A 26,405-nucleotide genomic window follows, 5' to 3' on the forward strand; every position below is an offset into this window, starting at 1 on the left:
GATGGCTGGAGCAAAGAAAAGAAAACATAAAAGGGAGAGATGAGGTGGCAGCGGCAGCGAGGAGGAGAGTGTGAGAGATGCTGAGGAGATCCTGCAGGTGGCTGGCGCACTTCCTCGGACCATGTTTTATACAAACTGTTGGTGGCAGTCATCCCCGGCAATGCGCATGGCACCGCAGGTTCATCATACTCAAAGAATATGCAAGCTGCAAGTAGCTGGAATCGTACTCTTCATAGGTACATAACATAGATACAGAGTACTCCGTGTGATGTCCGTGGTTGATGTACCCTCCACAACGGTCCCTATACGGCGACGCACGAGTCACGTCAACCGTGGAGTAGGTGAGGCATGGTCCTCATTTGATAGGCTCCCACACGCAAGAAACGGCCCGAGTCTGTATCCAGGCCATACTCTGGTCACGAAGCATAGCATGGGATATATGCCTCTATGTACATGTGCCCTCGGCGTACATAACATATATAATACCTGTACGTATACATGCTGTGCACCCAGCTCGATACTAGCGGGAGATCGCACTGTGCAGTCGTTTTTGACAGGGGAGATCGAAATCACGGATCAGATATGAGCCTCAGTATCCAGAATGAGGGGATCGGCCTCTATCACACGTTTGGAATTACGGGTAATCCTAGCTCCGTGGACTGAGCTCCCCTTGAAACTGGTTAATCTCATCAGAAAAGCCTTGCCTGCAATGATAGCCATAACGGCGATGCTGCTGCTGATAGACCGCTCGGGGAAGAGTCGGTAGTGCATTTAGAAGTTGGTTTGTGCTGCCAAGATGATGACTCTATGGAGAGCAATATATCGACGACCCAAAGATCGACTTCTTCCGGACAACGGGAACGAAGGCGGGGGCGGAAACTGTTCATGGTTCATCCTTCAATATCCAAGGGTTGTCAGGAACAAGGGTCTTGCGGGTAGCGATGCATATAAACACATGAGTGCCTTTACCGCCACTTTATATGTATGCGGAGCGTACGGAGCAGTCCATCTGATAAACCCGAGTTTTCTTTCTAGTCATGAGATCCATTTCTTCCTATGTATTCTCGGGTCTGCGGCATGGTAATAGGCGATAAAGAGACTTTTTTGACATGGTAGACACGCTGCACTGCCTACTTGTTGACACGTAGACGTGTAACAATCTGCGAAAAGTCGAAAGAAGTATGGAGAAGAACTTGGAGTCATCTCCAAATAAACCATCATAACCCTAAATAAGAGTAAATAAAACCTAACCTCGGCCCCTTCTATAAGATTATATCATCAATACACTTGTAAGAGGCAATATAAGGAGGTAAAAAAAGCGCAGATGAAGAAAGAGTATAAGAGCAATGCAAGGTAATGTGGAACTCCGGAAGAAGAGGTATACGTCATCTACTTTACTTCTCTGGGGCATGCATCCTGATGGTATCAGAAGCCGAATTTCGAGCCAAGAGCTAGAGAATTTAACATCAGTGTTAATGCCGCTTTTTAAGCTTGTCTTAGTGATGCAAGGAGCTATCGACTTACCTCCCAAGACCGCCTTCTTCTTTTGGTTCCTGACAAACTTGTTAACGTCATCTGCTAAGCCGCTGCTGCTTTCTCCAAGGCGATCCATGCTATCACCCATAATGTTCAGATTCTCAGTTCTTTCTTGCATTTGTCGTTGCATATACGCCCAGTATGATTCTTGTGAGCCCTGGGAGTTGGTTGTGTCGGTTCTGGGGAGACGCCCTTCACGCTCTGCTCTTTGACGCTCTTGCTCTTCGAGGCGCATTTGCTCAAGCATGCGCTTGGATGGAGGACGATTGGGTCCTCCAACTACATGTAGAGATGCGTTAGCCTAGCTATCGACAAGGACCTAGTAAAATATTGGGGAGAGCAACTCACCTAATAAATCAATATCCGCCGTTGATACGAACTGGGTACCAGATATCCATTGCAGATTCGAGATAGTTGGTCGAGGTGGTGTGATTGCTTCGGGGTTGTATAACCTGTCTGCTGACCGGAGCCTATATAAAGAGGTTATTTCGTCAGTTTAATAATCGCATAGGGATTGTACAAGGTTTTCATTTACACATACAGTGGGCTGCCGACACCCCAAACGTGAAGCATAACCATTTCAGATGGCCCACTCCATGCAAGTATATCTCCCGATGGTGATATCCGGGCATCACCCAGCCTTCTGGTATCAAGTATCTTTGCAATACTTATAGAGCCGATTTCCTTCAAGGCAGGTATAGAGTATGCTCTAACTTTCCCGTCACCAAACAAGCCTACCAAGCTATACCCCCCAGGCGAGTGAACAACAGAGGCAGCATCACATATGAAGTCGTCCCAATTCTTATGGGCGCCTTTAGATGTAGCCGGCTTGAAGATACGGCAACCAGAAGGCGTGACCGCAACTATAACTCCATTGACTTTACCTCCATTTCGTAACTCTGCGACAGCTTCCTGTGTAGCTAGTGCCGGAGCTCCAGTTTCCGAGTTGATAGGGCATATAGATAGCACCCTATCTTCCAAACTGCATGATCCAACAAAAGACGCGGTATATGTTGCACTAGATGAAGGAAGAATTTTAAATGTAGCTAAGTGGCCATTGTTGGTCCCGACAAAGCAGGTGATACTTGAATAACCTAGGCATAATCAGCAAGAGATTGATTGAAGGAGATTTCAACAAATGAGAGATGGATAACTGAGATGGAGAGCTTACTGTCATCTTCAATTCTTAAAACACCAAATTCAACGCAAGTTGGCCAATCCGCTCCTTTTTCAGTTGAAGAATGGCCTCTCCAGCTGCTTCGCCGTGATTGTTTTGCAAAATCTGTCAGGTTCGCAGAGTATATTACAGTAGGGCCGCGTAAATCTAGGAGTGCGACACCTCCAGATTGATACCCAACACAGATAAATCCCACATCACTGTGCTTGAGAACAGTGATTGACCCCTGGCGTTGATCGAGCAGTGCAAGAGGAAGCAGCCCTTCCTTCAGCCCAGGATCAGCTCTATGAGATACACTAGTAATCTGGTCTGGCCCATTATTCTCTCCTAAGGGCACATCTCGACCAGCGTTTTCATTTCGGCCCCATTTGAAAATAACTAACTCTCCACTTTGAAGGCCAACGGAAAATTCGCCTGCTGATCCAGAGAGTGACATCTGGATGGCCTCTATTCTATCATACCTCCCAACGGCGCGAGCCAGATCCACCTGAAGGACCGCGGGATTCTCAATCTGGTCATCATGTCCAGTATCCCAAAGACGTATGAGGCCATCTGCGTGGGCAACAACAGCGATATCTCGGTTCTCAAAGCGTTTCAGTGCCTTCTTTGCTGCAGCGCCTCCGATAAGTATGGGCGGACCTTGCGCTCTCTTCTCTCGCCAGCCAAGCCATCTTGTCCTGTCGATGCAAGCAAGGTCGAATTTGGTAGCAAATGGGTGGACCATTGTCAAGGAAGGGGGGAAAACATTGGTAGGAGTTATAGGGTATCCGCTTGGGAAACTTAGAGTGACTAACTCCCCAGATGATAGAAGAGCAATAACCGCAATAGGGTCTTGAGCGCCCCCAAAATGGGGTGATGCTCGGGGAATTAAACAGAACTGAGCTACCTCTGCATTTGGAGGAGTCGGCAGTGTTGACTGGCGCTTTAAAGACGAGAAATGGCCAGACAGTACTTGCCAGGAAGAAGTCTGATAGTTTGGAGTGTTCCCAAGGTCAATAAACGTGAGTCCTTTTGTAGTTTCGCTAGTAGGAGTTCCGCCAGCTATGAGTAACCCTGTATCGTCCGGATTTTCCTTGCAACACCATGCAATTTCGAAAATGGGCGCCTTCAGTGAGAAAGTGCCAGGAGTTGAGCCGGATGTAGACGTGAGCTCACCCGGTTTATTCACATCTATAGCTTGTATTGTTCTAGCCATAACAACTCGTCCGTCTTTCGGGTCCCAAAACACAAGAGATGAATCATCATGTACTGTTAAAACAAAAGTGGCAGTTGGATGCCAGAGTGCTTTGACAACTTTCGGCCATCTTGCCTCACGGGCCGAGGATGGGTCTGAATCACCGCCTGGAGCGCCTTTTGGTACCTCATACTGGAAGTGCTTGAGGGGCACATTTTGTTTGATGGAAAATATCACTGCTCCATCTGAGTATCCGATCAATAGGGTCCCTATATCCTTTGGGTGAAAGGCTAGGGATATTATAGGAAAGAATCTGGCCCGCGAATTCCTCTCTTTCCATAAATTCGATACTTTGAACGGAGCTACCATATGCCGGTCGAGATCATATGTGACGAGCTCGCCTATCGCCATTTTGTGGTCAGCCGGGGAAAGTCAGGCATAGCAACGCATGGCAAAAATAGTCATAACCGACCGTTCTGTAGCCCGATAAATGCATAATCTAGTGCCGGGTCGGTAAGGACACACGTAACATGGCCCGGCGGCGCATACGACGTGATGAGCTTTCTTTCGTCAAGCGAGAAGACGTATAGCTCATTCTTTGCAACGGCGAGGAGTTTATCCCCACAGAACTGAAGGATACTCGTTGACGCCTTGCGAGGAAGGGAGAAAACGGCAGAGACTCGCTCTTGTCCAAATACATAAATCTCCCCGCTCCCGAACTGCGTCTCGCTTGTGCCGGCAGCGAGTAGAGATTGAACTGGATCATACGCTATGGCGCTGATTCGGGAGTTTATGCCATAACGAGCCACCTGAGAGAATGCCAATATTAGTTTACATTCCGCAGCATTTATTGAAGAAGATGGCGCGCATCCAGGCCTGCCTAACGCAACGAACTCACCTCGTCTAGAAGGAAGCTTTCTGGTGAGAGGCTTCCGGAGAGGTCGCTCTGGATGCCTGCCTGCTTTCCTCGTAAAAAATGCGCCATCTCTACTCCGTATAATCAAAGCGTTAACGAGCGCACGCACTATGATACCTGGAGGGTTTTATTCTTAGATCGCCAGCAACCAAAAATACACGAGGTCGTTCGCGATTAGAAGCAAAGGGTGTTTCTGGCTTGCGCTCTTGGCGGCTGACGTCAATTAAACTAAGTTTAAGCTTTCCCGCTCAACGCACGTGAAAGGGCATGGACCTCACCTTGATAAGTGACTATCCGTCAATATAAAGCAGATGGGGCGGGTGGTTGGGGGGAAGAGAGGAAGGGAGAAGAAGAAACGAGAAATGTTTTGAAAGTCATCTTATATCTCGCCTATCTTAAAAAAAAGGGTCAGAATCCAAATGCCGAGTAAACGCCTCTCCAAAGCCAAAGTCCACTTTTCCAACTCCCCAAAGTATTCTATTATACACAGTAGCAGTAATCCAATATTTCCCATATCCAATAGAGATAGTCCATGCACCTCAATCAAAAGTGTGACAAATAGGGAGGGAAAGAATTAACATCATGGGCAGTACTCCGTTATAGAGGCAAGGTTCGACATCAAGGCCTTTCGGACTCGAAGTTCCTCCTCATGTCCCTGGTTGCGATAGTACTGCTTTACTATCTTGAGGATATTGCGGTAGCAGGAGTAGCTAAGGATAGCCGTTAGCATTAATGACATTGGCACGTCCTGTCAACAAAATCCACTTACAAGAGCAATCGAATAGGTGCGAATCCATCCCGAGTAGGGTCTGACCCGTACCCCTTGAGAATGTCCGCGGAAGGGTTTTCAAATATGTCAGTCATGAGGACATCACCCCATGTCGCAGCAGTGAAATCGATAATACCACTGATATCTTTAGTTTCGGGGTCGATAATAATATGGGAAGGTTGACTGATATTATAGAGAATCAATCGTGGTTCCGTAACAGCATCAAAAACAGCAGACAAACGGCTTGCTTGATGGCGAATCTCGAAATACGGTAACGAAATAAGCATATTTTCAGCATTCCATAAAAGCGATTCAAGAAGGTTGAGGAACGCGTGTTTCCAAGTCCGTTCCCCCCTTCCCATGCATATATCATGGACGGGGCCGAATTTAGTAGCGGTATGTTGTCCAATTTGATCAACAGCAATACCAAGCTGTTTGTCAATCCGGCTCAACTCCTCTGGCGTCAATTTCTCTTTAATTTCTGAAAGGGGTGTGCCGGGGCATTTATAGCGCAGAAGACATGTTACTGCGGGAGACGACGGAGCCACCTCACATCGAATAAGCTTCGGGATGCACCATATTTCACTTGATTCAAGTAACAATAGGACATGAGCCTCAACTTCGAGAGCGTGCCGTTCGTAGTATAAGACAGTTTCCGGCTGGCGTGTCGACGTTTTCAATGCAAGCTCAGTTCCTCCAGACATATGTAGGAGATAATGTGGATGCGGATCCTCGTCATAGGTCTGTATGTCCAAAACTTTCTGGTTCGGGAAAAGGGGTTCGATAAAACCGTCAAAAGAGGAAGTATATGGGTTATTGCGAGTCATCTTTCCAGGAACACCAACTGAGACTGTTGTTGTGGTAGAAATTTGCATAACATACGGGTATGGCAGAGTGCTGCGCTGCCGTTGCATTGTCGATAAGTTATGATGGCTATGAGGCGAGCTTTGGCGAACACGTGGGGATGCACGGTTCTTGGTAGGGAGGCCGAAGGCAGTCATTGTGTTTATATAAAGATGGTACAGTATTTGCTCTAGTTCCTCACTCGCGTCAAAAGGGTAGTCTTCCGTGATAGACTTGCAATGTGAGGCAGTCTTCCTGTCTATATAAGACGAGCCTTTAGGACGCTAAGAGGTATCAAGCTGTCGTGGAATGTGGGTAGAGCACGGCAGCGAGATTTAACGTTAAGGGAGTCGCTTGTGCTAAATCCAAGCGCCACAGGTTTGGTAAATTATGCTTTTGATCATCAGACTAATGCTCCAAGCATCCACAGGGTTCGATATCTGGATAGTTTATAGGGTATCTATGTCAGGTTGTCGTTCTATCGCGTCTTTGATGCAGTGTATTGTACCCCGTACTGAGAATTTGTGATAAATACTGTGTACTCCGTAGCTGCACCCGTGAAAATGGGTATGAAAAAAGCCAACATCGAGCAGCCTGGTCAATACCGAGGACCACCGAGTCCGTCCAGGCAGCATCACAACTAGCGGTCCCGGCCGAACGAAGGGAGGCCTTTGGCCAGCCTGCTCAGCATTCAAACGACGATAGACTCGTGTTTGCATCTTGCTAGGTCACATCCTGGAGGTGCCGCAGGAACGGGCTTAGGCTGGAAGCTCTGGCTGGAGTCCTTGACCTCCATGGTATCCGCACTCTCTGAGATGTGCCGCTGGAAGGGTTGGGCTACGCCTGTCCAAAGTAACCTCGCCAGATTTTGCTGTGTTGAGTAATAATGCTCGATGCATGTTTCGAGGTGAAACGGGACGACGCCGATTATGCGCCGGGTTGCACCAATGAGAGCCGCGAATTTGGCGAGATTTCAGATTCGGAAATCCTTAAAACCAAAATGCAACGCAGGGTGGATCGCATCCACCATCCCGAGCTTGCTTTCCTTGGTCTCCTTTTTTCTTCTTCGTCCCGCACGTCGTCATGGCTCAGCTTCGACATCGTCTGTCATTTCTTGGCGTGGAAGGGAGCCAATCGCCTATCTATCAAAATTCCCAAAGGTGCGATCCTCTACCAGCCTTTACCCGCAAAGGAGATTGGCTGCAAAGCGAGAGCTCGCGGGCGGTGCGAAGCGAAGAACTAACATCAAATCTCGTGTTTACACAGGCGGGCGATTTAACTTGGTCGATGAGGGTCGGCTCGAGAACGCCCGAGACTACCGAATCCATAATATAAACCTGGTCATGTCTAGTGTTCTCCGCATACATGGCATCATGCTATGTATCAAGAGGCCTCCCCCCAAGTTATTTTCAATTGGCGGTCAATGCGTTCTCCCTGGTCCTGATGCAACATAAATCCCATTCCCTCTTGGACGGGCGGGCGGCGAGTGACGGATAACGAGCGGTGACGGGATCTTCCAACCGTAAGTGATCATTTGGCGAAGGACGAAATGGGGCCAGGATAATCTTTATATCTTTTCTTCGCGTATTGTGTATTTTTTTTTTTTTCAATCCGCTTCACCCTGTTAAGCTTCCTTCTGCACCCTGTGCACTTTCTCGTCGTCCTCTGGTCCCCTTTCCGGCTTTACTTCCGGCCGTGGCGTTGGAGAGTATATTTCAGAGAGGTTGTACCGTTTTAATTCGTCATAATCACCTTCAACCACACTCATACCACACATAGTCTAGCGTAGTTTGGTCAGCCATCTCCGCGGAGGTACAGGAATGGTGCTTACAAGCGCAAGGTACAACCCACCTGGATAACATCGACAAGAATTAACAGGTCATAGTTCTTCAGGTCCACTGAATGCTCACTCCCAACAATGCCAGCGATGAGTTTGATGACCGAATCCCTCTGGCAATCCGTGTTGTTTCTAATAGTTGGTCGAATGGCATACTACATAACACACCACCGGTTAGTAATGCACTTGCAAGGGAGCCAACGATATCTGGGCCTTCCCCAGAGGGTAGAAAAACCATCATACCTTTCTGGGAGGGCCGCCAGAATGGAAATGCGGCTTCAGTACGTCACGAGCCAACTCCTCCAGCCCGCCGCCGAGAATCTTCCTCATGGATGTAATTGGAGTCAACCGTTTAACCCAACGGCTCCTCTTCCGTTCGGGGTGTGTCCGGGCATCAATGCATAGGCGATGCACAATATCTACCGGATTCAAGGTATTGCTGGACTTGACGAATATAACTGCCATCCTTAAGTCAGGGATTCAACCAATTTCAATATAACTCCCATTCTAGACATCTTACGACACGGGACATCCAAGCTTACGAGCCTGAACGGTGCTTTCGATCGCTTGGGCTGCATCAGCTCCACCTCACGCTTTATCTGTTCCTCGATATCAACTTCATCGTTCTCATTTTCATCGCCTGTGCTGTCATTCTTTTGATCGGGGTCTACGCTTGGCACTTCCTGTGATTTCTTGTCAGATCATTTGCTGAGAACGTGCTGTGATAGAGGTGAAAAGGGAAGGCTGTAGCGCGTACCTGCGAGAGGAGATCTAGGATCTCAGCCGAACATTTTCCTTCCCGGCCTCTATCGCAGCTAACAAAGATTCCAGAATCACCGCTCGCTAATTTTTCTTTTGAATTGGATTTCCGCTTATCATGGCCTTTCCATTGACCCTAAGACGCGTGTCAACACAACATTCAATCAGCCCACTGACGGCAAACTCCGAGAGTGACCCTTGTCAAAGTTGGCACTGATTGGGTTTCTCATCCCAGGAAAAACTCACCTTTTGTCTCTTCTTATCACGAGAGTCGGAGTTGCTTGCTTTCCTTTTACATCCGTTATCAGCCATGCTGTCGCTTGTCGCTATTGAGACTGATTGAGATGGAAGAAGCAAAATAGAGGTCGACGCAAAAGGATACCCTTGCTTATCTAATATAATAATAGATAAGATAAGATTCGGAACGGATAATACCTTTTAGCCGCGTGTCTGCCAAGTGACGTCATGAGCTGGCCAGACCCAATATGGAAAGCAAGTTAGCTGCAGTGCCAGGGAATACGTGCTGCAAGATGTTTTCCCTGATTGTCTACATAAGCTGAGGGGTTTCCTTTCATCGAGCTATGCTGCTGCTGCTGTATTATCTCTAATCAACATAGTCATTTTCTCAGCCAGTTTATCTGACAGCCATGGCTTCGGATATTGTCACCAGAGAGCTTGAAGAGCCTGTCGATGTCGCGGAGTATCTCTTCCAGCGACTACATCAGATGGGGATTAAATCCGTCCATGGGGTCCCTGGTAAGCTGATGGCTATCGAGACTTTCTCAGTGCCCTTTCTTGTGTATCCTAGACTCTAATTGTTTTGGTTGTTTAGGAGATTACAACTTAGCAGCTTTGGACTACCTTCCAAAATGCGGCTTGCATTGGGTAGGGAATTGTAATGAATTGAATGCCGGTACAGTCAATAGCTGTTGTTGATCCTCTTTATGGATTCAATACTAAGAGTAGAACAGGGTATGCTGCTGACGGTTACGCACGCATCAATGGAATGTCAGCATTGATTACAACATTTGGAGTGGGAGAACTCTCGGCTCTCAATGCCATTGCTGGTGCATATTCTGAATTTGTCCCCATAGTGCATATTGTTGGTCAGCCGAGCACGGCATCCCAAAAAGATGGAATGCTTCTCCATCATACTCTGGGCAATGGCGATTTCAATGCCTTTGCCAATATGAGTGCCGGGATCTCCTGCTCAGTAGCAAAGCTGAATGATCCCCGTGATGCTGCAGCATATATTGATAGCACATTAAGGGAATGCTGGGTCCGCAGCCGACCAGTGTACATCACTCTGCCTATTGACATCGTCAAGCAAAAAATCGAGGGAAAACGCTTGAAAACCCCTATAGATTTGCAACTTCCTGCTAATGACGAAGAAAAGGAAGATTACGTGGTAGATGTTGTGCTGAAGTACCTGCAAGCTGCTAAAAAGCCGGCTATCATTGTTGATGCATGCGCTATACGTCACAATGTTTTAGACGAAGTTCACGACCTGGTATCAAAATCGGGCCTCCCCACGTTTGTTGCCCCCATGGGTAAAGGAGCAGTTGATGAAACCCTTCCCAATTACGGCGGAGTTTACGCAGGGGATGGCTCCACTGTTGAAGTTCAAAAGCATATTGAAGCCTCTGACTTAATTTTGAGTATTGGCGCAGTCAAGTCAGATTTCAATACAACCGGATTCACCTATCGAGTCAGCCGCCTTAACACCATTGATTTTCACAGCAACCACATGGTTGTTCGGTACTCGGAGTATCCAGGTGTCAGCATGAAGGGAGTTCTCCGGAAAGTCGTCAACCGCATGGGCAAATTGAATGTTAGTGCTCCACCAAAGCATGAGAATTTACCAGAAGAGAACCCTCAGTTTCCTGCTCCAACAATTTCCCACTCCTGGCTATGGCCAGCGGTCGGAAATTGGTTGCAAGAGAATGACATTGTCATCACAGAAACAGGAACCTCAAGCTTTGGTATCTGGGGGACAAGGTTCCCCAAGGGAGTAACCGCTATAAGTCAAGTTCTCTGGGGTAGCATTGGCTATTCCCTCGGAGCTTGTCAGGGAGCAGCTCTCGCAACGAAAGAAGGGGCATCTCGCCGTACCATCTTGTTTATTGGAGATGGTAGTTTTCAGCTTACTGTTCAAGAGATAAGCACTATGATTCGAAACGGATTAACCCCAATAATGTAAGTCTTTCCTCAATACCATAGCCTCATCGCGTACTGGACTCAGGGACTTAGCTAAATACTGGTCCCCAGCTTCATTATTTGCAATAATGGATATACCATAGAACGATACATTCATGGGTGGAATGCGGCCTATAATGATATCCAGGAGTGGAAGTTTAAGGAAATCCCATCCGCATTTGGAGCGCAACCGGACCAATTTACAACATATCAAATTCGGGAGAGACAGGAACTCCTTGACTTGTTCTCCAACAAGGAATTTTGCTCTGCAAAGCGTCTCCAGGTAATTTCCCCTCATATCCAATTATAGAGTATATAGTATTGTAGGTTGCTAACATGTCCATCTCGTTTTATATAGATCGTAGAAGTTTACACTCCCCAAGAGGATGCCCCTTCCACGTTAAGATTGACTGCCGAGGCGGCAGCTAAGAGAAACGGATGATGGAGAATTAATTCGGGTTAGGCGGCTGCATCTAAATAATCTCACCTCTTTATGCCTGTCTAGTTATATGACACTTTGACATATAACTTAATAGTTGATGGGAAAATCAAGCCCAGCGGTTTATTGTAATGTTTATTATTAACTAGCTATCTGAAAACTACAGAATGAAAACAGTCAACCTCAAATGAATTTGAGGCTCATCACATCCAAGTAAACGGATAATTGTCGAGAAAGGGAAAAGGAAAAATTTGATAACAATCCGACTAACATTGTACAATGGCCTTTCAACAATAATTTGAATGGTATCAAAAGGGGTGGATAAACCAAGGGTGGCCTTTGAGTATCATCCCGTCTATTAAACAGAGTAATGAATGGGCAGAGAAACAAACTGGATGCCAAAATTAAGAGGTAGGTGCAAATCAAGGGATACCGCCATGCGATGAACCGGCCAGGTATAGTAATAATCATTCAATGAACGCATCAACACACATGAAAGCACAGGAAAACATAGGGTAGAAAAACATGAGCTAAAGCATGTACTAGTAATCAAAACACCACGGCCAGCAACCCCAAGACCAGCAAACACAGAAACAAATATCGTAATTGGCATAGAAACGCCAGAGTCGGTTATTCCATGTCACCTAGGCAATGCGAAAGATGCAGAAAGGAGAGAGAAAATAGAGTGGACAAGAATACAGGGAGAAGAAAGGTAAATGGTCAACATATATGGGCAGAAGCAACCCTTTCAACGTCCACAATCAATAAGATTGTAAGGGTAGAAGTAAAGCTGAAAGCTTGGGCTCGAGAAATAAACGAAGGGAGAAAACGTAATAGGAAAAGGTGTTGGTGTTTTTTAGGCCATATCACGGATCTGTTGTCCTGGAGGCTATGCCTAATCTACTGCAAACATATACTTTCAATTGGCGCCAGGGTATATCTCAGATGTTCACGCACTTCCTTTCAAGGGCTGGCTTCCTATTGGCTCGGAAGTAACGCCATTGGTATCATTAGCATTACCATTCATACTAACATGGCCGTTGGGTGCATCCGTTAGTTTTGGTTTCACGATGCCGGCCCCTTTACTGGTCGGAGTAGTAGTAAGGGTCGAATCTTCAGCTGCCCCCTCAGAACCAAATATGCCAGTCGGAGCACCAGTACTCTTCTTAATTTTCTTCTTGCTGGGCTCCAAAACTATGCCTTTGGTGGAGATGGAGGTCGAAGGGGGTGCCGGGCGCTTTTGGGGACTGGATCCAATACCTAAAGAAGGCTGTGGCGGAATCTTTCCTGATGCTGGGACACGAGGCCGTCCTGCCATGGGTCGTTGTTTGGGCGGTAACTCATAGTCTTCAACCAAAGGCTCGTCTTTGTTGGCATGGAGCTTAGCCAGGAAGAAGTTCCGCGCAAGGCCAATTTGTGATGGAATGGAGTCTAGGGTGATCTTAGGGTATTGCGGTGGGGTTGGGAACAAGTCAGACGCTGATTGCGCAGAGCTGTTGAAGGATTCAAAATTAGTAATTTGTCAACGCATAAGTGATGAAGTAATGACTTACTTTGCATTCTGAGCCTGATGAGCGTTGAACATCCTGTTCTGGAGGAGATGTAGGGGAACACTGAGACTTGCAAGGCCAAATTCTTTGTCCAAGCCAAGCTCTTTGAACCCAAAGAAATCTTCGTCGATGTCATCCGCAAAGTCGCCTCCAACAAATTGTTCGCTTCCATCGTTGAAAGCTCCAGAGCCGTCACCACTAGTGTCGGCGAATGCAGGGCGCAATAATTCCGTAAGATGGTTCTTTAATCGCTCGTGGATAACAGCAAGTTTCGCGCCATGGCGGTCTATATCGTCCTTAACATAGGTCTCTAACGTGTCCACATCCGTGCCAACGGCCTGCAATGTATGCAAAATCATTTCCTCGGAGGTATATGGCAGCTTCCATCCTGATGTTCCGGCCTGCTCTGATGAACTGTCCGGGGCAGGGACTTTTGGAGCTTCCATATAGGATTTAAGGGTTTGTCCTATCTTGGTGAAGAAGTCCGATGCAACGTCCGTAATGGCATCCAAAGCGGAGGGTTGATATTCTTCAAAACCGGTGTGGTAGAGAATCTTTCCAATAGATCGCTGAAGTGCAGCTCTGCAGACCCAAGGGTTAATAACCGGCCCCTCACCGTTCATGACATGAGGTGCGATATCCTGCTCAACGAGCCGTTCAGGCTGGTACTTTTGAAATTGATTTTGGTACATCTAGACGGGCAAGTTAGAATTGAAATAGACCTAAATAACGCTAAACGGGAGTATGCCTCACCTGAGATTGTTGTTGCATTTGCTTGACAATACTGATCTTCGAACAAGCCTTTCTAGTCTCTTGCATTTGCCTCACGTTTGCATCCAACTTTTTTGAGAACTTGCTTACAGGAGCCGTAAATAAACCACCTGGGAGAACCCGAAGGAACTCTTCTGAGTGCTCTACCACATTCCCTTCAGCGTCTTCGGCCCAGTGAAGGTGTTCAGGTAGATCAGGAATGGCCGACATCACATCATAATAATCAGGAAGCATTTTATCTTCTTCTTCCTCAATCCCTTCAGCAAGAGTCTCTCCACTAGGTTCGGCTTTCTCCTGTGAAGGAGCGGTCTCAGGCTTATCCACTTCGCCTGGTGTTGCTCTGCGATGTCGAATCCATCTCCTCATACCCGGCTTTGTTCTGAGAAGGGCCTGCTCCTCTGGGTTAATTTTATCTCCTTTGAAGAGTCGGTGTCTTTCAGCAGCGACAAGAGCACGATCCTTCTTTGTCACTAACTTCCAGACCTTGAATTCTGGATCTTCAAACTCAGACCCAAGGCCTAACAGGGCAGAACATTGACCAGCAGGAGGTGGTCCGATGCAATCTATGTCCATGCTATCACCCTGGGTTGCAGGAAGGCCAGTATGATTTAAGGTTAGGGGCGTAAGGGTGCCTGGCGGCGGCGTTGAAGATTCATTTTGGCTTCCTTCCAAGAAAGAGTCCTGTCTAACAGTCGGCAGTTCCTGAGCTTGGGGTCGAGAATCTGTCACCGATGTAGTCTCTGACTTTGTCTCGGGGGCAGTTCGCGCCGTCGTGGTGCCCTTTTTCGATTTCTTTCCTGGAGCCTTCCGGCCTCGGGACGACATGATGGGCTCGTCGTCACTCTCTTCCGCACCATCAAGATCAGCAAGTTGGAGCCTTCGCTCCTCTGCCTCAACCTCTGCCCGGTCCCTGATAACAATATCCGGAATAAGTGGCACAAGCTTTTCTGTTTCCTTCCTCATGTAAAGAGCATGCTTCCGAAGGAAATGCTCAGGGTTGGCGTTGTATTTCAAGCAGTTCGCCCAAATTAGATTAAGGTCATCAACAAACTCCTGTTTGGATTTGTATTGGATGGCCTTCAGCTTCTTGGTCATGGTGCCCAAATCCATAGGCCGCTTGATAACTGTTCAGTAATATTAGTAAAGTGTCCAAAAAATAAGACTCATGAATTGAACTTACTATTAACATAGTCTGGCGCATCTCGCCGATTGACCTTTGTCAAGAATGCACTGGAATGCTCCGTCTGAGCTTTGAGTTCACTCAGAACCTTCTCCAGAGCCTCATATAGTTCTTCTTGTCCAATCTTCTCTTCACTTGCCCATTTACTCCTATTCTTCCGAACTTCACTCATTAAGCTTCTCAGCTCAGCATCAGAAGCTTGTACTTCATGGCGCTTCATGTCAATTCGAGCAATAAGATTTTTGAGTGTTAAGCTCGATGCGCCGAGATTGGCGCTGCTGAGCGTTCCATGTCCAGGACCCGGAACTGTAGCGGAATCATTATGCGTGTTATTCTGGCTGGACATTTCGGCCTCAACTTGTCTTTCAGACTCTTCTAGGCGTTGTTGGTCCAGCATCGCATCACGGTCATTCTCAAGAGTGTAGAAAATGGTATGGAAACTCTGACGGGCAGCCTCCTCAGTGGCCTTTTTGTCTTGTTCCAATCGCTTCCGGATATCATCCGCTGATTCTTTCTTCGCGTCTTTAGGGTTCTCCGGTGCAGGGCCAGGCTGCGAAGGCAGCCGAGGAGGTGATTGAGTCGCGTGCTTTGGTTCAGGGGGGGTTGGCGCGCTTTTGGATTTTGGCGGAGAAGGCCCTTGGGCACCAGAATCACTGCCACCCTCATCATCATATTCGTCATAATCGTCTTCGTCTAAATTCCTCGCCGGCTTCCGAGGCGCAATTTGAGATCCTGGCTGCGCGGATTCAGGTACGGCCTCCACGGCGTTGGTATCACGAGACTCCACGCTCGGCAGGCTGGGGTCCGATGTCCTCTGTTTGCCACTAAATAAAGCATTTATTTTGGCCTCACTTTTCTGGTAGCTGTTTCTAAATGCGACTATGCGAGGGTCTTCTTCGGGCGCGGGATCAATTTCTGATATCGACATGCCGCTCTGCATAGACTCCAAGGTGGCACGGGACCGCAGCTGAGGTGTACGCGGGCGGGAAGGGGTTCTTGAGAGGCCATTGACGGAGGAGTGCGTGTCATATATATCGTCGGGGGGTCTGAGATGGCCTGGAGGAAGCCATGTGTGGTGGTGATTGAGCGACATGGCCGCGCCAAACCCGCTATATCGGGCGGGCGAGAGGGTTCGGCCCTCCACGCTTTGAAGCCAGTTTCAGCAAGCAACAATAAGGCGTTATGACGCGGAAAAAAAGCATGTAAGATGGCTGTCTGGTAGCGACAGCAGCTCCAGCAACTAGCTGGATGACAAAATAGATGAATGTGGTGAGATATTGATGGCCCCAAAGGAGCTCTTTTTGGTGGTGATTTTTGCGGAGGTGCCCATGATGGAGGCTGCCCAGACTTTGTTAGAAGTCAGCCAGTCACGTGAGACTTTCCGCCCATGGCTCGCGCAGAAGGACGAGAGGGAGAGAGCGCGCTTCCTGAAGACGGAAGATGGAGGAAGTAAGTCAGGAAGGGGTTAGCATGGAGCTGTAGGGTAGAGGGTGTTGTCTGTGATGCACTGCTACTTCGATGGCACAGCTGCGAGTCTATGTGCGCAAAGTCTACACAGCCTACGTTCATTTGCCAGGCTGCGAAGCCTGGTTTTTGATATTACAGTTGGTATGGTCAAAGAAGCAGTGCTACTCCGGTGAGATCGGGACACCAGTAAAATAGTTATTCTCTATATTATTTCCTCAGCAGAAACAAACTTCTTTCTCTTCAAACAAACCTCGTTGCTGGCATCTACAATATCTTTTTCAGCCGCGAGCTTGATGTTGGGCGCCAGGGGATGTCACGTGTCAGAACTTAGTCATGTCACTTCGTTACATAATCATGCTTACTCATGCTTCTTCCTTGCCAAAGCTCGAGGAAGCAGTGGAAGAAGAGTACAACTTGTAACTGCAACAAGGTACTCCAGGCGAACAGCTCATGTTGAGCTACGACGTTTCGCAGAAGATTGACCAGGCGATCTTCCATTTAAATGACTAATACCAGGCTTTGACCCTGAACTGAGAAGCAGAGCAGACCTCTCGGAGCCTGGCTTCTAAAGAATCAAGCAGCCTAGAACTGAAGGATAGCAAGCAACTCTATACAACATCTTATACAATGGCGATGCTCCGAATAAGATACCCGTTTGCCGGTAGGTTCGCCATTATATATTACCTGCTGCTTTTGCCCCCTCCAGCTTTGCGGTAAAGACGGTAATGAAATTCTGACACGTTGAAACCATAGGAGCGTTTGCTTCCCTCTTCCTACTATCCGCCTACATAGGCCTTCTACCGCAAGCCAAAGCACCGAAAGAAGGAGAAGCTCCGGCTCCATCGCCTCTACAAGTCAACGATAAAGTGTTACACCTAATCACCTTCTTCCTCCTCTCTATCTCATTTTACTGGATTCTGGACACCACTCGCCGAAGAACGCTACATCTGACGCTTATTGTCTGTACGCTGGTCCTTGGAATAGGTGCTGAGATAGTACAGTCTCTCGTACCTAATGGCCGCTCCTTTGACCCCTTTAACATCCTGGCGAACGTTGTCGGAAGTCTCGGGGCTGTAGGGCTATGTACCTGGTACCACAAGCGGATGCTTGAACGGAGGAGAAAGGCAAGGTTCGGTGCTCTGGTAGGAAATGCTGAGGAGGATGTCGAACTTGGCTTGGCCAATGGCACCGGAGAGCAAGAGACGGGCGTTACGAACGCGCAGTCTCTTGAAGACGAAGTTGATAACTGGGATGAGAATGCCGAGGATAACTGGGATACTGCGGATGATATTGAAGGTTCCGGAGTCGTTGCTGGTTCTGGTGATGATACCAGTGGAGATCTCGGTGGAAAACCCTCGACTAACGGGGCAGGAAGTGCTGGAGAGAATGGTCACAAGAATTGATGTCTCTCTCCCCGTTCTCCGTCTGTCTGCGCCTTTAAAAACTCAACCTCCTCTCTTGTTATGGCTATGTTATATGACTTTCCATCGATGTATACGGAGTACGTTCGGATGGGACTGGGATATGTAATTTTTTTTCTCTCTCTTTTGGAGCCGGTGTACCAAAGCAAGCGACGCCTTTGTTGCTGTTTCATGTTTTAGCCCTGCCTGTACTCTTGCTCTTAATATATGTGACATTATTGTTTGACTGGACTTAATGGAATAAATAATTTTCAACTCAGCCCTACGGATGTAACCAATGCCGATCAGATGTTCTGCAGCTTGTCCTGACCTCATTGCTAATTTACTCGTTGCTTTACCTCACCAGTCCTTTTCGCAAGACGCCACCGCTTAGTTAGTGGTTAAGGAGTTGACTGCTTGGCCGTTGATGGTTCACTAGGGGAAAACGTGTACTCAATGCTTGATTGTTGAAGTTGTACAACCAAAAGGCTTTTGCAGCACGCAATAAAATCATATCCAGCCAAAAGAAAAGAATCAAACCGATTGAGGGTATTGTTTTCCTCCATACATGCACCAAGGAATTCTATCTACTTATGCAACATAACCATCGTAAAACACATAGAACAGGTAAAAAGAGGAGGGAGAAGGGAAGGCATAATAAAGTTAAGAGGAAGAAACAGTCTGTCTGAGAGACGGCAAGGTAGTGTTTATGCAAGCAAGAAAAGCCATTTAAAGCCCCCAATGGAAAAACAGTCGGAGTCACGGTATATGAAGACAGAAAATGAAGTTTCATAAACATGCAAAAATGCTGTGTGGGCGGGATTTAGGTGGACAGAGTGGAAAGTGGAAATGGAGGTCGGTACGGAGTATATACCTATGATGGGCCAAAGAGGGTATGGAGGTCTATAGTATCAGCCTTCGTCTTCATCCCCTTATTCATCTTCGTCATCTTCGTCATCATCATCGTCGTCGTCGTCGTCTTCATCGTTATGGCCGTTGCCATTACCATTATTTTCCTCAGTGTCTTTGACTTTTCCGTCATCTTCGGCGGCTTCCTTATTATCTTCGCTCTCCGGATCGTCTGGCTCAGCAGCAGTGTTGATATCCGCCGGACTAAGAGCAACCAGTTCAGGCTTAAACATCCCGTCATCAGGTTTCGCTATTTTCTGTGGACGAGGCTCGATCGGAGCAGACTGGATTCCCAGCTTGATCTGAGTCTGTTCCTTCAAAACATCGTAAATGAATTGATACTGAAATGCGTTGTAGACCATCAGCATCCGCTGCTCTCTGAGCCGATTGACAGTGTTGAAAATAGCATCTGCAGATTTGTCATCTGCGCTCAAGAGTTGTCCCGACTGTAGCTGTCTCAGTAGATGGTCAAGGGCAATGAAAGTTCCGGTTCTTCCTACGCCAGCACTGCAGTGCACAATTCGAGGATTGGAAAACGACTTCGCCTTCTCGGCTGTGGCTGTCATAAGGTTGAGAAGAGCATCCCTATCAGGTCCCTCTGGTGTACCATAATCAGACCACCCAGCAAAGAGGAAATGCCACACGGTCTTGGTGTCTGATCCGACGCGGAGCTCAAGTTCGCTAACATTTGAACGTATTGATTCATCGTAAGTCGTATTTTTAAGCGTAACCGAGCCAGAAAAATGAGCAGTTGGGGATTCTGTGGCGCTGTGAGAAGAAAATTCAAAAATAGGATTCTCCATATCCTGTGGGAAATACTGGGCGCATTTCTCCTTTCCAGATTCAACTGTTTGAGTGAGCATGACCAAAACGGCCACTTCACCAGCCTCATGGTATATCATATTCCAGAAATCAGCGAGTCGATCTCGTTTTGGACCCTGTACACAGAGTTAACAGCGAGTCATGCATAAAAAGGCCCAGTAAGCCGTATATATGGTATACGCACCTGGCTAGCAATATATTTGTACTCCCCGTCCGTCTCCGGATCCTTGAGTACGATGGGAGAAGCATTGATGAAATCACACTCCCCCGCAGGGACCTTGAGATGAACTCTGCAGTTATCCCATGCCTGCACATCACCGTAGCGATTTCGAGCCTTGACCTGCGGGCTTGTGTCCAGCGTCCACTTATGGGTGGGATCCTGGGACAACGCACCGGCAGCCCGTCGATGCCGCTCCATCCACTCCAGCTCGCTAAATTTATCTCGTACATCTACACACGGTGAGCCTATGCGAAAAGGAAAAAGACGAAGAAGAAGAAGAAACAAAGAAGGAAATGAAATGGATCTAAACCCACACTTTGCTGGTTGGTTCAGGTAAGACGGAACCGCTTGCTTGCCGTGGGCCTGTTTACTATCTGTATCAGAGGCTTCCGAGCACTGGCCGGCCGACCCCCGACTGTCCGTAGATCGACTTCGCTTGGACAGGGACGCCGACAGGTTAACCTCTGCCATCCTGACGGCCGCAGCTCTGCTCAGCGTCCGCGCCTGGTCAACAAACTGACGCACCTTCGCAGCGGCAGCGTGGTTCCTGGAGAAAAGCGCCCTGCGAGAGACACTATGCAGGCTCGCGGTATCTGAGACAGACGGCACCGGGGAGACCGACGGCTTGTCTGTCGCAGTGGCACCCGGGTTGATATCCAAAGAGGATAAATCCGGGCAGCTTTGCGAGCCGTCCGCGCCGGGTGAAGAGGCCAGGGTTTATGATGGAATAATGGAGATAAACGCCGTATTGGCGAAAGGCGAGGATACCAGTCTTCTCTGGTGTATTCTTCCTCTTTCTCTATTGCTTTAAAGGAGAAGGAAAAAAGGGGTATCGTGGTGTCGCAAGGCAAGGCGGGAAACGAGAGAAGAGAAGTTGAAGGAAGAAAAGTCGGCTATTTAGAGGGGCAGACGGCGAGGACAGCTCTTCTTCACGCGAGCAGTCATTGCCAGCCAGGCAGATTCACGTCGAAGAAGCAAGCCGAGAGGCAGGAGAGAGAGAGCGAGTGAAGAGCGTAAGAAAAAAGCGACGGTCAGTTCGACTCTTCTTCTCCTCCGCCTTGGGCTATAACTAGATACAGGCCCGAAGCAGCGCTCCCAAGTGACGACACGATAAAAAGACGAGACCTGCGAAGGACGCCGAGGCTTTTTTTTTTTTTTTTTTTTTTTTTAGGGGCCAGCGTCTTGCAGCGGGCGAGATTTCCGCAGGGTAACTAAATAGTTAACTGGTAACTGTTCAATAGTGATTGTATAGGTAGGTAGTTAGCTACGGGAGAAGGCGTCGGGAGAGACACAGTTTGGCTACCTGCCTCCTCCTAGGTACGTACTTAGCAGTCAACAGCCGGCCTCTTCTTCACTGCTCCTCCTTCTTGTCCACTTCGACTTCGACTTTTGGCAAAGGGAAATGACAGGCAGGAGGCGGAAAAAGCAATTTAATTAGTTAAACTGATTAATTAGCCTGGTTAAAATTCGTTAACTCGTTTGACATGCGCCACCTTCCGAAGCCACAGGGACTGGAGCAGTTGACGCAGTTTGCTGATCATGCGATGGCGGATGGAGTCAGGCAGTTAGTGTTGGTTAGATCTACCAGCAAACAGCAAACAGCATGGCTGGCTAGCTAGCCGGCTCGTCAGGGTCAGGCCCACGGGAGAAAGGTGGTGTGTTAAGAAGAAAAGATCATGAAATGATTGATTGTGATGACTATTCTATCTAGCTAACCTCCCAGAGGAGTCCTAGCAGCGCGCCGAGCAACCTCGAGCCGCCGCCTGGGGATCTTCCTCTGGGGAATGATGCTCTCATCCCCTCCGGCATCTCCGTCATAAAAAGGAAATACTGTTTGTCCCGAATTTGGTCATGATATCATTGTTTTTTCTTTCGCCCACTTGATGATGCATCCCACTGAGTAAAAATGAAGGGGGAAAGCGCGCGAGAGAGAGTCAAAGTTGATGCAGACTTAGATGTACCATACTTTGAATCCGATGCGGTCGTTATTGGGCATGGGAAGCAGCTGAGGTGTATCCGACTCACGGGGTCCCTGACGTGCCTGGCCTTGCTTGATTCCTGGCCCGGACTGTGGTCCAGAGCTGGCTGGGACGTCCTCGTGAGATCGAGCACGAGCAGAAGCCAGGTGCGCATAATAAACCGCTGGGACTAAAAAAAGAAACAGCTAATGTTAGCAAAGTCGCCTGTGTATCAGGGTACATGGGGCCAACTTACACAACGAGACCGAGGTCGTCGACCGCATATACTGGTAGCAGTGGTCGTAAATCATGTTTTGAAGCTGGTTAGGATTGTGCTTCATGTCATCAACAAGGACATGGTAATGGACTGGGCGGGAGGTCCCCTGAAGCGCAATGTGGGAGTATATCAAGAAGTCCCAGTTGTAAGGGTCAGTAACATCTCGTTCAACGAGAGTACCGGGCAGAGGGTTGCCGTTCTTGTCGGCAGCCATGCGGTCGTTTGGTTCAGGGAATGCTCGTACGTGGTGACGTTTAGATGCTACAACGATGGTCATCTTTCCTGGCCAATCGCTGCCCATGATCTCGCTAAAGATATCTTTGATGTGTGGTATTTCCTGCTGTAAACAGGCCTGGAACTGCCCGCTCGAAAGCCCATCGCGGAAGTAATAGACGTTTTGTGGGACACGGCCTTTGCCAACTGTCATAACCCACTCACGAATCAATGGGGAGAGAATAGACTTGATGTTGGCCTGGCTAATAAGCTCCACACGCTCGCCATTGGTTTCGCATCCAGCAGTGTATCGACCACCAAATGTATCCATAGAGACTGTCATCGCAGCCATAGAAGGAGAAAAGCTACCAGGAGAAGAGTGTGAAACATCTGCACCAATAATCATGGTGTAGGGAGGCAGATTGCTCTGCTTTGAGACAGCTCTCGCAGTTGTCCCACCCAGTTTGGCATTAATCTTCATCAGCACGTTGGAGATATACTGACCGTTGCACTTTACCACTTGCTGGCCCTGTAAAACCTGGGATGGTACACCAAAGCGGCAGTCGCAGGACTTTTTAATTCTCAGGTAGTGGAAGCTTTGCTTATCAGCTACCACAAAAATCATTAGCTCTGGCCGAAGGTTGAATTTGTTGCCAGTAGCATGGAACAGTTCAAAGACTGCCTTAGCTGGGTCAGCCACAACTTCCATGATTAGGGGACGACGGCTCTCAACATCTCCTCCGTGGCCCTGATAAGCCCGAACAAGAGCATCACAAAATGCTTCAACCTGAGCCATGTTGATAGGGTTGCGTCCCTTGAAAACACCAACACCCCAAGACTTTAGTGGTTTGGTATTTTTCGAGTAGAACTTCTTTCCTCTTAAATCCCAACGTCCATTGGTTCCTGGGTTGACTTTTTGGTTACCCCCAAACATAATTTCTGGATTTGGCATTAGCCGGGCTTTTGTTTTCATCATATTGTCACCAATCTTCATTCCATACGCGTTAAGCATAGGGTCTGAGGGGTGTTGCAAGTTCTTCTTTGATTCTTCAATTGCCTTACGACGTTCCGCAGGCCGGGTTACCGCAAATTTGATCATGGAGGATGTCTGCAAGTCATTCAGTTTAAAGGGGTATTTTTGCGACTTGAAAATGACCAGAACCTCCATAGGGTACACCACGTCCTTTTTAGTCATTTGGACTAATGGAAGTTCCCAATAGGTCAGGGTGACGTTGTAGCGGTTTTTGAAATAATCGTAGACTGAGATGGAGTTTATTTTCCCCGTGGCTTGGTCCTTTATTTCGAGTTTGTACTCCTTAGCGTTCGCAAGCAGGAACTCTCTTATGGTCCATTCCTTATCTGGGCATGGACAGCCCGGGTACTTTGCTCTCACGACGAGTTTTCGCATTCTGTCCAAGAGCTGGAACTTCTTAGAGCCCTTACGACCACCGAAAGCATCTTTCTCTGGTTTGCAGTTATAGATTAGCTGCTGGGGATCCCGGAGTTCGAGGACCTGGACTGCAGACACAAGCAATGCGTTTCGTGACCAAAAACACGCGTTTGAGACATCCACATTGACTGCAAGCGAGCCAGGCTATTACGTTATGGTAAGTAAATACTCATTTAAGCATGATATCAAGCGGCTTCTTCTCACCTGGACAACTCGTATAGCTTGGAAAATTCCCTTGTAAGCATGCACACCACAGCCAACTGACATCTGTGGGCTGTTATCCGAAAAAAATGAGGATTTAATGGCAATGAATTTCTGGCTGGGAGTTTCACGCAGCAAATGGTTGAAAAAGGCTATATGGCAACGTTAGATAACCGTGACTAGAATTTATAATGATAGACACTTACTAAGACACTGAGTGGTCTCCTTGTCTTGGCTAATGTCTCCACGAATTGCAGATGCCAAAGTCTGCAACGAAATTGTCTTGGTATATCGAACGACCAACCGGAAAGCGTTTGAATTCTTTGAAGGGGGACGTCCTTGCTCGGCATCAAGATCCACTACAAAGTTGGCATCTCGGTCAAGCTTGGTCATAGACCTAGAAGGGTGAAATTTACTGTGAATATTCATATTGAGCGAATGTTGACTTAATACACTTACCACGCAAGCTTGCTCCCATCGAATATGAAATCACGGGATAGTTTGCTCTTGCGAGTCTTTGAGTCCCAAACTTTTTGCATAACAATACGCTTCTCGGCACCGTTACCAATCATCACCTATGAACATGTAAGCACCAAATGTAATAAACGGCATGTTTGAATAAAGAGTTAGACTTACATCATACTGGTAAACGTTCTTCTTGGGATATTCCAAGATCGGGTAAAAATTCGTCGACAGGGCGATTTCCTTGCCGGTGGTATTGAACCCAGGTCGCTGGGCTAAAGGCACGGGCTCGAAGTACTGTTCAGGAGGCGTATCGTTAATATTGCAGTTTCGGAGATAGATATCTGGTACTTTTGGCATAGGAGTAAAAGGCATGATGGGCAGAGTTGTCACGAAGAGAGCTGCTGGAAGAGAGATAAAGTGGAATGCTGGAAAAGAAATAGCCGGAGAGCTGCAGAATGGGAGAGGGTGATTGAGAGTCTTGAGAGTTAAAGGAAGAGAAATTGAAAAGGACGAAGAAGAGAAAAATGAGCCTTTTTATGCAACTTGGGATAAGGGGCGGTGAATATGGAAAGACAATGAATGTATCCTGTCACTCATTCGTTATGGAATCTCGCGGGTGAATGCATCAAGGAGTGACAACGAATATGGGGGAACATAGTGACCCGACGTGGCAATTACCCGATACCGTGAATAAAAGTATTGGGTATGCGGGATATTGAATGAAAATATTCAATGTCTCACTATATTCACCGACAAATCCAGTGATGTAGCAATGGTGAAGGAATGGATAGTGAAGACAAGTTGAGTAAAAAAAATATTCATGGGTCAAGATTTAATCCCAACAAACAACCAACTGGGAAATTTAGAAATGCAAAACAGGAAGTGGGCAGAATATGTTCTCATCATCATCAACAAATTTTATGAACAGTTACTTACTACGTCATCCATAGAATATGGAGTTATATTGTCGCGAGCCGGATCTCCATGTGGGATCATAGGCGCAGGAAAATTTGGGTGTACTGGGTTTTGGCCTTGAATACCCCTAGAAGACGACATGCCTCGGGGACTCATCATCCCAGGGCTCATGGGCGCTGAGGCACGCCCACGAGGAGAACCTGGAGGGGCCTGTCCTGGCGCCATAACTTCTGGGTCTGCACTGATATCAGATGTCACAGGTCAGCTACTGTTCCTCGATGGATAGACAGTGTCAAGCTTGGGATAAAAAAGATTGGAGAGAAGACAGACAGATGATAACGTTGAATGATAGCTTCGTGGCTGCAGAGAAGTCTGTGACAGACCCGCGAGCATCAAATGAGAAAGGGTCTCGGTGACAGCTCAAGAGATACGCGTCAGTTGCTATTGCTGGTTGAAAACAGAGAGAAAGCGATGTTGCTAGAGAGGAAAAGAGATGGTAAAGAAAATGAAGCAGAAGAAGAGAATGAATGCGTTGCTGTAAAAGCAGTGGTTCCAGTTGATGCTGTGGTTGTTATCGAGGACGAGGTGGTTGGTTGGAAGAAGGCGAGGAGGGGTAAGATATTTATTTGTGGAAGGAGCTAGCTGAGCTAGCGGCGCCGGTAGGTAGCAGAGCAAAGTGATGCCAGCCTGAGATACCAGCAGCCGGCCCTCTCAGTCAGGCAGTGAGCAGCTAACAACTAGTTTTGTAGCGAAATGCCGCCCTAACTGATGTGATAGTTAGGAAAGGCGAAGGATGGGACTGAGAGGAATATGAAGGGAAAAGTTGTTTACAGGTATATTCAGTAGATTCTGGCGCGTTGTATGCAGATGCCTGTTGCTACTGGAAGTTTCCTCTCAGGGAATGCCTTTACTATGGGCTTCAGAGTAAGTAAAAGGTATGTTAAAGTCTGTCCTGCTTCCG

At 47.7% G+C, this 26,405-nt stretch overlaps 10 protein-coding genes across 10 annotated transcripts; 4 read left to right on the top strand and 6 right to left on the bottom strand.

Annotated features, from left to right (window-relative positions):
• Positions 1-796: 796 nt before the first annotated feature.
• On the top strand, positions 797-1,223 carry MGYG_01160 (hypothetical protein; the record flags this gene model as incomplete). The annotated part of the gene is made up of 2 exons (XM_003177026.1): positions 797-982; positions 1,149-1,223. 2 exons carry the CDS (start codon positions 797-799, stop codon positions 1,221-1,223), a joined length of 261 nt encoding a protein of 86 aa, XP_003177074.1.
• Positions 1,224-1,425: 202 nt separating this feature from the next.
• MGYG_01161 (hypothetical protein) lies at positions 1,426-4,872 on the bottom strand (the record flags this gene model as incomplete). The annotated part of the gene is made up of 7 exons (XM_003177027.1): positions 1,426-1,451; positions 1,525-1,815; positions 1,885-2,006; positions 2,078-2,630; positions 2,708-4,288; positions 4,360-4,696; positions 4,786-4,872. 7 exons carry the CDS (start codon positions 4,870-4,872, stop codon positions 1,426-1,428), a joined length of 2,997 nt encoding a protein of 998 aa, XP_003177075.1.
• A 511-nt stretch (positions 4,873-5,383) lies between these two features.
• On the bottom strand, positions 5,384-6,573 carry MGYG_01162 (hypothetical protein; the record flags this gene model as incomplete). The annotated part of the gene is made up of 2 exons (XM_003177028.1): positions 5,384-5,513; positions 5,573-6,573. 2 exons carry the CDS (start codon positions 6,571-6,573, stop codon positions 5,384-5,386), a joined length of 1,131 nt encoding a protein of 376 aa, XP_003177076.1.
• Positions 6,574-8,039: 1,466 nt separating this feature from the next.
• Positions 8,040-9,323, bottom strand: MGYG_01163 (THUMP domain-containing protein; the record flags this gene model as incomplete). The annotated part of the gene is made up of 6 exons (XM_003177029.1): positions 8,040-8,195; positions 8,267-8,407; positions 8,496-8,710; positions 8,773-8,935; positions 9,010-9,147; positions 9,258-9,323. 6 exons carry the CDS (start codon positions 9,321-9,323, stop codon positions 8,040-8,042), a joined length of 879 nt encoding a protein of 292 aa, XP_003177077.1.
• A 335-nt stretch (positions 9,324-9,658) lies between these two features.
• MGYG_01164 (pyruvate decarboxylase) lies at positions 9,659-11,649 on the top strand (the record flags this gene model as incomplete). Its single annotated transcript, XM_003177030.1, has 5 exons — positions 9,659-9,767; positions 9,844-9,924; positions 9,983-11,207; positions 11,280-11,490; positions 11,566-11,649. 5 exons carry the CDS (start codon positions 9,659-9,661, stop codon positions 11,647-11,649), a joined length of 1,710 nt encoding a protein of 569 aa, XP_003177078.1.
• Positions 11,650-12,595: 946 nt separating this feature from the next.
• MGYG_01165 (transcriptional activator SPT7) lies at positions 12,596-16,240 on the bottom strand (the record flags this gene model as incomplete). Its single annotated transcript, XM_003177031.1, has 4 exons — positions 12,596-13,139; positions 13,200-13,888; positions 13,950-15,091; positions 15,148-16,240. The coding sequence occupies 4 exons, from the start codon at positions 16,238-16,240 to the stop codon at positions 12,596-12,598; spliced, it is 3,468 nt and encodes a 1,155-aa protein (XP_003177079.1).
• A 1,001-nt stretch (positions 16,241-17,241) lies between these two features.
• Positions 17,242-18,017, top strand: MGYG_01166 (hypothetical protein; the record flags this gene model as incomplete). The annotated part of the gene is made up of 2 exons (XM_003177032.1): positions 17,242-17,275; positions 17,368-18,017. 2 exons carry the CDS (start codon positions 17,242-17,244, stop codon positions 18,015-18,017), a joined length of 684 nt encoding a protein of 227 aa, XP_003177080.1.
• A 929-nt stretch (positions 18,018-18,946) lies between these two features.
• Positions 18,947-20,436, bottom strand: MGYG_01167 (tyrosine-protein phosphatase 2; the record flags this gene model as incomplete). The annotated part of the gene is made up of 3 exons (XM_003177033.1): positions 18,947-19,861; positions 19,930-20,195; positions 20,280-20,436. The coding sequence occupies 3 exons, from the start codon at positions 20,434-20,436 to the stop codon at positions 18,947-18,949; spliced, it is 1,338 nt and encodes a 445-aa protein (XP_003177081.1).
• A 1,480-nt stretch (positions 20,437-21,916) lies between these two features.
• On the bottom strand, positions 21,917-24,901 carry MGYG_01168 (eukaryotic translation initiation factor 2C 3; the record flags this gene model as incomplete). The annotated part of the gene is made up of 6 exons (XM_003177034.1): positions 21,917-22,113; positions 22,180-24,007; positions 24,068-24,216; positions 24,271-24,461; positions 24,524-24,639; positions 24,701-24,901. 6 exons carry the CDS (start codon positions 24,899-24,901, stop codon positions 21,917-21,919), a joined length of 2,682 nt encoding a protein of 893 aa, XP_003177082.1.
• A 1,014-nt stretch (positions 24,902-25,915) lies between these two features.
• MGYG_08920 (hypothetical protein) lies at positions 25,916-26,290 on the top strand (the record flags this gene model as incomplete). Its single annotated transcript, XM_003177035.1, has 2 exons — positions 25,916-26,057; positions 26,226-26,290. 2 exons carry the CDS (start codon positions 25,916-25,918, stop codon positions 26,288-26,290), a joined length of 207 nt encoding a protein of 68 aa, XP_003177083.1.
• Between the last annotated feature and the right edge of the window lie 115 nt (positions 26,291-26,405).

This window comes from Nannizzia gypsea, genomic scaffold (assembly GCF_000150975.2).
Source record: "Nannizzia gypsea CBS 118893 supercont1.1 genomic scaffold, whole genome shotgun sequence".
In the NCBI taxonomy this organism is placed as follows: Eukaryota; Fungi; Ascomycota; class Eurotiomycetes; order Onygenales; family Arthrodermataceae; genus Nannizzia; species Nannizzia gypsea.